The 12,660-nt window shown below is 43.5% G+C and overlaps 1 protein-coding gene across 2 annotated transcripts in view; it reads left to right on the top strand.

The window, feature by feature from the left end:
* DCAF7 (DDB1 and CUL4 associated factor 7) overlaps positions 1-12,660 on the top strand; it is a 30,655-nt gene that overhangs the window by 13,004 nt on the left and 4,991 nt on the right. For both annotated transcript variants that reach the window (XR_003416794.2, XM_027048039.2), the window contains exons 2-6: positions 5,023-5,181; positions 5,918-6,029; positions 6,391-6,509; positions 9,323-9,532; positions 10,481-10,598. Coding sequence is in view for 1 of the 2 variants with exons in the window: in XM_027048039.2 (XP_026903840.1) it covers positions 5,023-5,181; positions 5,918-6,029; positions 6,391-6,509; positions 9,323-9,532; positions 10,481-10,598 (718 nt within the window). In the remaining variant the exon portion in view is untranslated. The remainder of the gene's footprint in view (positions 1-5,022; positions 5,182-5,917; positions 6,030-6,390; positions 6,510-9,322; positions 9,533-10,480; positions 10,599-12,660) is intronic.

Below are 12,660 nucleotides of genomic sequence, written 5' to 3' on the forward strand. Positions count from 1 at the left end.
GGTACTGTAGTGCAGAGGTTGTCAAAGCTTGCCGAATTAGTCCCCCCAGGGAGTTTGTTAAGAATATAGATTCCCAGGCCCTACTTGACACTTGTTGAATCAGAATCTTGGGCTAGAGTTGGGGGCTCCAGGGATGTGTAAAGCACTCCAGGTAAATCTGGATTTGGCCAGATTTGGAGACCATTGCTGTCTGCAGTACAAGCAGAAGTAGGACAGGCCCTGTTTTTAAGGCCTTTACTAAGTGAAATAGCAGAAGACAGTAATGTAAGTGCTTTCATGAGGCAGTATGGGGTAAGTCACCAAATGGATGGTCTAGATCAACACTGAAAGATCACCATACCAGGGAGACCCAGATGGCTTATGAAGGAGGTGGGACGCAGTAGTATTATTAAAAGCTCACACACCAAGTATGGCACTAGCCTAAGTAATTTACTTACAAAGGTTGTTTATATACAGAGTGTTACAAAGAACTCTATGAGGTGGGTGCTGTGAATGTCTTCACTTTACAGATTGGAAAACCAGTTTAACAAAGTTAAGTAACGTGTTACTTAACATGGTTAAGGAACATAGTTCCTACAGCTAGCAAGCGGTAGGTAAGGGGCCCTGGATGCCTGATGCCACTGTGCTATATTAAAATTGGGTGGGATTTGAGTTGATGGAAAGGAGGTAGGAGGGTTTTACAAGCATAGAGGACGGTGTAAGGAAAGGAACCTGGAAAAGATGAGAAGCAGTAACTAGGTAAATAGGAGGGCAAGTGTGATAGGCTAGGGCCAGGTGGTAGAAAGCCTTAAATGTCTGGTTAAGAGGATCCTATGTGGCAAATGCTCACAGGATCTGATATTTCGAAGCTGGCGAGAAATCTCTGATGACTTGAAAGGTAGCTTCTAGAAGGGAGTGTAATGTTTTCTCCGTTTTGCCGCACGGTAAACATCTGTATGGTTAGAGAAGTTGTGTTTCTTGTGCTTGCTGCCATATCCCCAGCACTTAGATAGCTCCTGGCACCAAGTAGCCATTCTTTACAATTTGTTGAATAAATACATGAATGAAACATTTGGCTCAGAATCTGTATGAGAGACTTATTATTTATTCTGCCCAGTGAACCCCCAAATTTAACTTTTCATCTGTTTTCGCCTCCCTCCCCCACCAAGGCTGATGCCAGTTTTCCCCATTCCATCTAGGATCTTCCTTCTTTATTATTCTCTGCAAAGGTCAGAATTCTAAATTCTCAAGGAACTGTTCATTTGGTCAAAATCCCTCTTGTGGCCATCTCTGGTTGCCCCTTGCCCTTCTCACTACCTGCCATCATAGGGCCCCTAACCTTCCTCAGTTTTCCTGTGGAACTCTGGGCTGAGCCCCCTGCCTGGCAGACAACCTTCCCCGGCATAACCAGGCCTCATACTCTTACCTCCAAGGCCTCATAGTCTCCTGCCTTCTTAGACACCTTCACAGGGGAAAGCCCATCTAGGTCCTCGGTTTCCTTTCAGGGCTCTGCGGCCTGCCCCAGGCACACCTTCCCAGCCCCATCTGCACTGCTCTCTCAGATGGTTCCTCAGACAGGTTTCCTTGCTGCCACCAGCTAGATCGTTTAGTTTGCCACCTTAGTACGCTCATCTGCCTGGGTGCCTTTCCTTTCTTCTTGGCCTCCTCAGAACCCTCCCACGAAGACTGCTCAGATCCTATCTCTACTTTCCTCACTTGCCCCCTTTGAATTATTGCTCTTTCCTCTAAACTGTTACCAATTAACTGTCACAAACAAGCAGCTTATCATGTATTACCTGTGACATCACTTTTATTGCTATCTTAAGGCAGTGTTACTGTGTTTTAGGGCACTGGGTTTTTTCTCCTTTTACATCTTTCATACATCATCTATATATGTATGAGCATTATATGATTTTTGAAAGCCTGTAGATGTTCCATAAAAATGAATAGGTTTACTCATCTAGGTTTTTAAAAGTCAGACGTGGGTAGCAAGATCTATAAATATTCCTTGGGAATCCACAAAAAAAGCTACTAAAACTAATAACTAATTTAGCAAAGTTACAGAATTCAAAATCAATGTGCAAAAGTCAGTTGTATTTCTGTACAGTAGCAAAAACAATGGAAATGGAATTTTTAAAACAATTTCATTTATAATAGGATAAAAACACGAAGGAATAAAGTTAATGAAAAAAAAATGCAAGACCAGTACACCGAAAACTTCAAAACACTTCTGGGAGAAATGAAAGAAAGCCTGAATAAGTGGAGAAATATGCTGTTTCATGGGCCAGATAACTCATTATTGTTAAAAGAGCAGGTTTTCCAAATTGATTTATAGATACAGCATAATCCCCAGCTGAATCTCAGCAGGCTTTTTGTAGAGTTTGACAAGCTGGTTCTAAAATTTACACAGAAGAACAAATACATAGAATAGCAAAACGATTCTGAAAAAGAATAACAGAGTTGGAAAACTCATACCATCTAATTTCAGGACTTCACTGGAAAGCTACTACAGTCAAGACGATGTGGTACTGGTAAATGGATAGGCATATACATCAATAGGACAGAATAGAGACTCCACAAATAGACGCGCAAGTACACAGTCAGTGGATTTTCAACAAAGAGACCAAAGTAACTCAAAAGGAGAAAAGGTAGTTCTCATCACATGATGTTGGGACAATCAGGCATTTATATGTAAAAGAAAGTGAACCTTGATTCATACTTGGCACCCTAAAAAGCAATTAACTTGAAATGGGTTACAGGCCTAAATGTAAAGCCTAAAACTATAAAACTGTTAGAAGAAAGCAGAAAAAACCTGTGACCTGAAGTGGGGCAAGGATTTCCTAGCAAGGACACAAAACCATGAGTAAGAAAAGAAATGATAAACTGACATCATCAAAATTTAAAATTTCTGTTCTCTAAAGAACACTGAAAGAAAATGACAGGACAGCCACAGACTATGAGAAGATGCTTGTGGAAACATGAGCGAGGGCTTGCATCCAGAATATGCAAAGAACTCTCAAAACTCAGTACAGAAGAAAACAACCGGTGAATAATGAAGTGGACCTACTCTGTATTGATCCAGTAATGGTGGACACATGTCATTATACCTTTGTCAAAATCTATGGATTGTACAACACGAAGGGTGAACTGTGGACCTCGGGTGGTGGTGATGTGTTGGTGTAAGTTTATCCGTTGAAGAAATGGACCACTTTGGTGCAGGTACTTTGATAGTGGAGGTTGTGTACATGTGTGGGGGCAGGTGGTATATGGGAACGCTGTTCTTTCTGCCCAATTTTTCTGAGTCTAAAAAATCAAGTCTTTTTTATTTTATTTTATTTTTTTAAGTCTTTTTTAAAAAAGACAAAATATCTGAGCAGGCTTCAACAAAATAAACAGGGATAGCAAATAAGCAAATGAAAAGATACTGTCATTAGTTACTAGGGTTCAATGCAAATTGAAATACTGCTGCACACCTATCAATGATTTTTTTTTTTAAGCTGGTAATACCAAGTGCTGACAGGGATGTGGAGTGTTTAGAACTCTCCTATATTGCTAGTGGGAATGCAGAACGACACGGCCACTCTAGAAAACAGGTTAGTTTTGTTTTTAATAGCAATGATTGATTTTTTTTTTAATGTTTTTATTTCTTTTTTGAGAGAGAGAGAACGTGCGAGCAAGTGGGGGAGGGGCAGAGAGAGATGGGGACAGAGGATCTGAAGCAGGCTCTGTTGACAGCAGAGAGCTGGATGCAGGGCTTGAACTCATGAGCTGTGAGATCATGACCTGAGCCGAAGTTGGATGCTTAACCTACTGAGCCACCCAGGTAGTTTGTTTTTTTAATAAAGTTAAAACTACATTTACAACACAACCCAGCAAATCTACTCTTAGTTGTCTACTCAGGAAAAATGAAAGCTTGTCTAAGAAAAACTTATACATAAATATTCATAGCGGTATTTATAATGGTCCCAAACTAGAAATAACCTGAAAGTTCATCATCTGGTAAATGGATAAATAGAGTGCTTCCACATGATGCAATGTTTTCAGCAATAAAAGAGAAGACACTACTGATAACACACAGCAACATGGATGAATCTTAGGGGCATCATGCCAAAAGTAGCTAGTCACGAGACTCAGTACTGTATGATTCCATTTGTGCGGTATTATAGAAAGGGCAAAACTAGAGATTAGTGGTTGCCTGGGGCTCAAGAGTAAGGGATTAACTGCAGAGGAGCCCGAGAAAACTTTTTGGGGAGATAGAAATGTTCTAGATCTTAATTGCTGTGAGGAGTTATCCAGCTGTATACCTTTGCAAATGTATACATTCAAAATCATTGAACTGTACACTTAAAGTGAATTTTATTGTATGCAACTGAACCTAAATAAAATTCTTTTTTAAACAAGAAATGGGCAGAAAGACACTGGTATCTAAGACTGAAGTCAGGCAACATTAGAAGGAATTCTGTTTTTCTGCTGTGTGGTTGGTGTTTATCCACTTATTATGGATCTTTACCAAAAATTCCCCATTCCATCTTCCAGTTGGTGGGAGTTCATAAACAAATGTATAATGAGTGGCATTTCTCATGGAGCAAGATTGAGTTTGACAGCAAAGAATGGAGATTAATACTGGTCCATATCCACTCTAAGAAAAAGTAGCCCAGAAATCAGGGAACTTGGCCATCAATGACGACCTTTTTTTTTTTTTTTTTTTTTTAAGATTTATTTATTTTTGAAACAGAGCGACAGATTTCCTAAGCATGCTCTGTGCTGACAAGCAGCAAGCCCAATGTGGGGCTTGAACTCACAAACTGTGAGATCATGACCTGAGCCAAAGTCAGATGTTCAACCATCTGAGCCACCCAGGTACCCCTGCAACCATTTTATGCCAGTTACAGCCGTTTGGGTTCGTGAATGCTTGTTTCACACACGTTTGTGCATAAGCACCTTACTAGCTAGGGTGTTGGGAGATGGGGGGAAGGATTTGATGTATTTGATACTGCACCAGAAAAACAAATGTTTACATGGCTCAATTTGGTTGTTTTACAGGTTCAGCTTGTTGGCTTAGATGAAGAGAGTTCAGAGTTTATTTGTCGAAACACTTTCGACCATCCTTACCCCACCACAAAGCTCATGTGGATCCCAGACACAAAAGGTGTCTATCCAGACCTACTGGCAACAAGTGGCGACTATCTCCGTGTGTGGAGGGTAAGCAGGTGCTCAGTTAGCAGCCTGACCAATGGGCTTTCTCCATGTCAGCTGTTACTAAGCCCCATGGAGTCACAGAGAACAGACTGGGGTTGGAGGCAGCGAGTGTCATTGTAGCCCGGCAGAAACCAAAGGTAGTGGATCTGGAATGACCTTGTTTGGCTCAGCAGATTTCTTAATAAATCTAGCCAAGATTCTTTGAAGTCCTGCTGCAGTCAGGCTCCAGTCAGCCCTGGAAACTTGAGGCTCAGTTAACCTGAGGAAATGAAGGTAAACTTCTGGGGGTGGGGTGGGATGGGCGGGGCTATCTGAGCCTTCTTATTCTGTCTATAGCCAAGATATTTTTGAGTAAATTAGAAACAAAGGTGGGCCATTGATGCTAGTAAAGTATATGGTTGGATTGTGGAGCCTCACCTCTCTCAGCCAAGCTGGTCATCAGCGGCATCTCTTCTAGCCTGGAGGTATAGTGCCAGCCAGGCAGGGTACAGAGATTCTGGGTTGGACAAGGTGAGAAGACCTGTCCTCTAGGAAAATCGGGGGGTGAAAATTTGGAGAACAAAGCTGGGCAGAGGAAAAAGCTTGGAAAGAATTAGTGTTCAGGGAGTTCCTCTGGAATTTATTACTCTGTATGTTCTTCCCCTGTCTTCTGTTTAGTAAGGTATTGTCTAAACAGAGCTTTTAAAGGTTTTCTGTGAAGATAAGACTAGCTGATTTTTAAAAATTATTGTTCCTTCAGGTTGGTGAAACAGAAACCCGGCTGGAATGTTTGCTAAACAATAACAAGAACTCCGATTTCTGTGCTCCTCTGACCTCCTTTGACTGGAATGAGGTGGATCCTTATCTGTTAGGTAAGGGAACAAGGGAGTGCATATTCCAGTTTGAAGAAGCAAAGATACATTTCCTCAGATATAACACTAAGCCTGAGGTACATGCATGTATCCTAGATGGGGCCAAGACGGAAAGAGGCAAAATATGGAACGGGTCATGAATTCTTCATGTGGAGCGAGCTTCCCATGTGTGTATATCTAGTCAGCAGAGTCTAAGGTCCTGGGATAAGGATTAAATACTTGATTCTTGTTGGCTCTGCTGGCACCCTTCTCATGCTAGCAAGTATCCATGGCATGTCCTCTCCTGGGCTAAACAGAGGAGTAGGTGCAAGGAGGGAGGCCTCACTCTTGTCAGCCGTTGACTTGCACTGGCTGTTTCTAGGTACCTCCAGCATTGATACGACTTGTACCATCTGGGGGCTGGAGACAGGGCAGGTGTTGGGCCGAGTGAATCTTGTGTCTGGTCATGTGAAGACCCAGCTGATCGCGCATGACAAGGAGGTAATGATCCCATTCCTCTTCTGCTTTCCTCACCCGCTCTCTTGTGAGCTGCCTTCAGTTCAAGGTCAGACCGTTCTCTTACTATTCTACGTAGTATGTGGAAAATCATAATAGAATGCCAATGTCTTCCTGTTGAAATTAAAAACAGTAATGTTTCAAAAATAGCAGTGAGCGACCCTTGTAAACTAATGTTTGTGTGGGGTTTTTTTGACTGATATAAACAACTTAATCTGCCATGTGTAGTTTTTTGTGCCAGAAATTGCTGTTCTGTAATGATGAACTCTCTTATAGACAAACTTGGACCTGATGTGATTCAGAAATAACACTTATTTTGAAATATATTAATTTTGGGAAGGAAGTGGGGGGAAACCAGGTAGAGGGAAAATTTCTTGGCAGACAAACCTAAATCATTTTTTCTCTCAACTTGGCTTATGAAATTCTAGTATGTTCCTTAATAATTTTAATACGGTTTGGAATGGAATATGGCTTATTTTCATGGTGATGTTTCTCCTAATATTTATTGGGAAAGCTGGGGCGAGCTTTTGTGATTGTGTTTGGATCAAAGCATTTTTCTGAGGAGTGCTTTTGGAAATGGGTCATAAATCTTTTCCTCCCAGAGCTGCTGCATGCTGCTTGTACTCTGATTTCCTGTGGGTAGTGTTGCCTTTTCTTTTCTCCCTTACCCTGCACAGCAAGGAGTATTAGTACAGATTAAAAAAAAAAAAAAAAAAAAAAAGCCTTGACCTCAGGTCAGACACTTGAGGTTGTCCTCAGAATGGGAAGATGGTGACCAGGTTATCACTCTTAGCAAGGGCTTGGTCTTTGGCTTTCTGCACCCCTAAGGGTAAGATCTATTACAAGACTGCCGGACTTGGTTGCTGCTAAGCCAAAGGGCAAAGGAACAATTTGTCCTACAGAGAGGACCAGTAAGGAACTTCTGGAAGCCCTCTTGGCATCAAGTGGAACAGTTTGCTGTATTTTAGTTACGTGACGACTTAGCCTGCTCTTCTGTGTCAGGATCCAACCCAGACAACTAGAACTACTCTACATATTTAAACTCGGGCTTTAACCTAGGGCATTGCCCGTAGAGACCCTGGTGAAGCTGGAAAGCCACACTGGCAGCAGTGAGGTAACGGGGAGAATGGGAGCAGTGGGGAGCTGCTACTATCTGTCGACTAGAGGGGCTGGGAACCAGGGGCTGTGTCTCCCTGGCAGAAGCTAAAACCGTGGAGAGGATACAGCCACTGCCAGAGACACTTGAGGAACAGAGAGGGGGAATGAGAACACCTTAGCTTCTCCCTACCAGGAGCAAGGACCAGGAATGGGTCTTAACAGCAAACCGACCCTGGGACAGCACCCTGGCTCTCAGAGAAGCAGTGACACCTCCTAGGCCTTTGCTTTTCTCACTCTACCTCTCTCTGTCAAAGTGGAGACTTGTGAGGAGGTTCTAGTTGCTGCCTGCCGCAGAGTGTGGAGGAGGGTAGCGGGGACTTTCACCTTCCCTTGTTTTATGATGAAATTCCCGGTGGAACACGGCTGAAAGAGCTGGGAGAGCTTTACACATTCGGCCACATTGCCTGCAGCGATGCAGCTGTGGTGTCCCTGTCCCCAGGAGTTACCTGGAGCCAGCCCGTGGGGTACGCATCCTGTAAACAGCCCTTGCCCTAATGTAGCTGGACAGTGCTAGACGGAGCCTAGACCTGCCAGGCCTCATTGTGGTGACTGGCCTGGTTTGCATTTGAACCACTCCTAATTCCTACTGTAGAAAGAGAAGCTCAATTTCTTCGTCATCAGCCAGAGAAAAAGGAGTTTATGAGGTTGAATAGAAATAGATGCTCCTTTGGCACTGTCCCTTAGGCAGAATCTCAAGAAGGCTGGAGTGACAGTAGTGGAGATGCCACTTATGTCTCCCAGAAGTCAACTGTTACTATCCTTGACCCCAGAAGGTCCTTGGCATTTGTTTTTCAGTTTTTTCCTCTCTCTGCTCTGGTTCTGGCTTTGTCTGTCTCTTCTCATCCCTTTCTTTCTCTGAAGCTCTCTGTTGCTCTCTGCCTCTGATACTTCACAGATATTAGAGGTGTGCAGTGTTTTCAGCAAGTAATAAATGCAGAAAATAATTATTCAAAACCTAAATTGATTCACTTCTCAACACAGACCAACTAGGAGAAGAAGCCGAGCATGTCCTAGGATAAGTGAGTGACACTAAACCTCTTTGTGAATATAGGAACACCTGAGTCTCCCATGATTCAAAACTGCTATTACTTGTTTCTTGAAAATGAGTCTCAGGTCCAGGTTTCACAGCAGAACCAGCCTGGCTGCTATTAAGTGGCCACAGGAGGGCTGCTTTCACCTCTCAAATTGATGGCCTTAATGTGGTGGTCATGGATCTGTCTCTGATCATGCACAGACAAAAGCCACCAAAGCCCAGGAAATAAATGTTTCAATTTTATAGTGTGGCAGAAGACAGCTACTGGCTTGCAGCATACAGAATACTTGCTCAGACTTGTGCCCTGCTGCTCAGCAGGGTATGTGGTCTTTGCTTTATCACCAGGGTGGGAGGAAAAAGACTTGGAAGGGCAGGAATGCAGGAAGAAGCCAGCTAATTTGTGTAGCAGAATGATCTTCATTCTTTGGAACGTCACTGATGTTAGAGCTCTCAGCTGCCAGTATTCACAGATATTGTTTGGCTTTACTTACCTCCTCCTGTGTCTTGAGGTGGGGGGGTTAGGTGAGCTAGGGATAGCCGAGTTCCCTGCTACCGGGAAAGAAGGTGACGGATCTGAATCTGACTGAAACTTCTTATTCACCAACAGGTCTATGATATTGCATTTAGTCGGGCTGGGGGTGGCAGGGACATGTTTGCCTCTGTGGGCGCTGATGGCTCCGTGAGGATGTTTGACCTCCGCCATCTAGAACACAGCACCATCATTTATGAAGACCCACAGCATCACCCACTACTTCGGCTCTGCTGGAACAAGCAGGACCCGAATTACCTGGCCACCATGGCCATGGATGGAATGGAGGTGAGTGCCCTGCTTCAGGCTGACATAGGCCTGGCCACCTAACGGTGGGACTGCTTAGTATATCTAGAAGAGTGGCTCTCAGCTCGTGGCAGTTTTCTCTCCAGTGGATTTTTGGAAATGTCTGGAGACATTGTGGGTTGTCCCAACTTGGGGGCAGGGGACGGTGCTACCAGTATCTAGTAGGCAGATGCCAGGGCTACTGCTAAACATCCTGCAATGCACACAAGAGCCCCCAGTAACGAATTATCTTACCCCAAATGTCAAGAGTGGTAAGATTGAGAAAGCCTGATCTAGAACAAGGACCGCATGTTAAGAACTTTTACTGTTTGGAGCACTGGAGTTGGAGCCAAGAAAAGCAGTGTCTAAAAAGTAAACCAAATCATATGTGCTTATGGTGCTGAGTAGAGAAACAGGCGGTTATCCCCTTCTCGAGTCTGGACAGATTCTTCCAGCTTTAGCAAACACACATGGCAATGGCAACTCTCTGTGGCCTGTTGCTTGATAAAAGCAGTGAAGTGTGGGTGGAGATGATACAGTGATGAACTTTTGGTGAAGCCAGTACCTCAGACTTCTTACATTTCACTTTCTGCTTTGGGGGCTGTGGGAAGAGGGCTCTCATTCTGTCAGCTGAACATGCACAGAATTCTTAGCACATGTATCTAATAGGACTTGGTGGATTATCCAAATTCATGTTACCTCTCCTGCTTCTCACCTTTAGTTCTAAGGCCCTATGTTGTTCGAGATACAGACTATAAACTACCTGGGTCTTTTTCTTCCTTTCTCAATCCTATCGCTGCTTTTGGGACCAAGACCCTCTTGTCTCTAATGGTCTTTAATCCACAAATGGACAAGTTATGCTTTTGAATTTTTTTTTTTTTTTCTTGTGTAGTGTCTTATTTTCCTGTTACACCCTGAAGTTCCGGGGCCTTTTACTTGTTATTTCTGCAGGTAGTGATTCTGGATGTCCGAGTTCCCTGCACACCTGTTGCCAGGTTAAACAACCACCGAGCATGTGTCAATGGCATTGCTTGGGCCCCGCATTCATCCTGCCACATCTGCACTGCAGGTAATCATGGTGGCAGGGGGTGGGGAGGAGCAATGGGGAGGGAGAGGTCAGGAGATCTTCTTCTTGTCTCCATAGAAGTGTAATCCTTAACTATTTTCTAAGGATGGTTTGAGAACTTTAACAAAGGAACTCAATTTGGAGCTTCCCTCCACTTGTGAAATGGAAGCATTCCAGATTTCCAGATGACCTTGTATCTCCGTGATAGTGGAGCTTCTTCTGTATACCGTTCACATCATGTATCAGTTGTAGGCTGTGCCTCACACTGATACTCCCTGGGGACACAGAACGAACTTGCAGTGGGCTCTGGGTGTGTTGAAGGCACTGCATGGCCTGATCAGTAGTGTGTGACTTGTAGTCCCCATCTCACCATTTGCCAGACCAAAAATTGTACCCCTTAAAAATATGCTGGTAGTCAGTGTGCTTTTATTCTGGAAATAATATTAGTCTGTTATTAAAAATTAAAACAATACCGAGGTATATAAAATAGGAAGGTGCAAGTTATCTTTTCTCCTTCCTGCCCTATTTCCGCCTCAGTCCCATTCTCTGTAGAGGTGACCTCTAACAACAGCGTGTCTCTTTGAGACCTTTTTATGTGGGTGCATGCATACACACATCCCCTAGTATGAATGTCTGTCCCTTTATTTTATAAAGACAGGATTCCGCTCGCCCCGTCGTGTTCTGTTCCTTATCTTTTTCATTTTCAGTGCCTCAGGTTTCCTTCTAACATACTTTTCCCTCTCCTCGCTAATCAGTAGCATCCTCATTTTCTTGTTCATTATGGAGCCAAAGGAGCAATGTCGTTTGGTGGTTTTCTGCTATTTTAGTATTAATTTGGAAGGCATGAAACTTTTCCTGTTTTTGGCCCTCTGCTCATGCCTGTATGCCATTGAGGAGCAGTTGGGGGCCTATGGCCTGTGCACCTCGGGTTGCGGTCTGACTCCTTCATTGTTGCCTTCTTTTTCCCCCAGGGGTGTGGATAGGGAAGGGTGAGACAAGGAGAAAAGAAAGATGTTGTCCATTGTTTGTGGAGAACAGTACCAGTGCCCCCCAGTAGAAACCCATCTTCTGCTCCCGGCAGCTGCCTTTGTCTGGCTCGCTACTATGTATGTTGCACCTGTTTTGAGTCCCTTCAGGTGAAGGAGCTGTGGCTGAAGAATGTGCTTGGTTGAGAGCAGCACCGAGGAAAAGGAACTTAGTCCTTTAGAGGTCCTGAATGTTGCAAATAAACCCCCAGGGTTCCTGACAGAGGTTGTCCCTGGGAAGGGCCCAGGTTGTACGGCCTTGGTAGAAGGCTAGTGTTGCCCACATGAGCCTGGCCTGTTAGGGCTTAGTTTATTCAGATCTACTGTGTATCAGAGACAGGTTTTCACATCAGGATGGGCTGATGGGATCAGGGGACACCGTGGTATTGAAGGTCATTGCCTCTTTATTTTTCGTCTCTGAAATTAAGAACTTATTATTTTGATTATAAAAGTAAATAACCACATTACAGATCACTTATCAAATAGAAAAAAGGAAACCTAATTCATTACTTTGCCATCCTCATAATACCGCTGTTTTCATTTTTATATATTTTCTTCCAGTCATTTTTCATGTGCTTATTTATTTTTGTTAAGGTTATTACCTTCTTTCTGGTATTTCCCAGGGCACTTTTCTAGGGAAAATTGTTTTTAATAACATGTGTCCACTCAGCACTTTATCTCATCTGATAACAACACCTCATCGAACTATAAAAGTCCATAAAATGGGGTAAAATCCCATTAAGTTGAATCATTAGAGAGGTATCTTTAATCGCTGAAATACTTTAAGTGGCTGAAAATGACGTGTTTGGGGATCATTTTTTATCCCATCATCCTTTCTTGATGTTGCCCCAGGTGAGAGGTGCCCATTTAAGTCCCATTCTACCATCTCAGCTCTGCTGCAGCGAATGGGGCCCTGGGACACATCAGAGGCCTTGCTCCGAGTCCTGGCTTTGCCATTCCCTGGCTGCATAGCTCCGTGGTTTGGGGCGAGTTCCTTAACATTTCTGAATCTCAGTTTCTTCATCTATAAAAAGGGGGCT

Source organism: Acinonyx jubatus, chromosome E1 (assembly GCF_027475565.1).
Source record: "Acinonyx jubatus isolate Ajub_Pintada_27869175 chromosome E1, VMU_Ajub_asm_v1.0, whole genome shotgun sequence".
In the NCBI taxonomy this organism is placed as follows: domain Eukaryota; kingdom Metazoa; phylum Chordata; class Mammalia; order Carnivora; family Felidae; genus Acinonyx; species Acinonyx jubatus.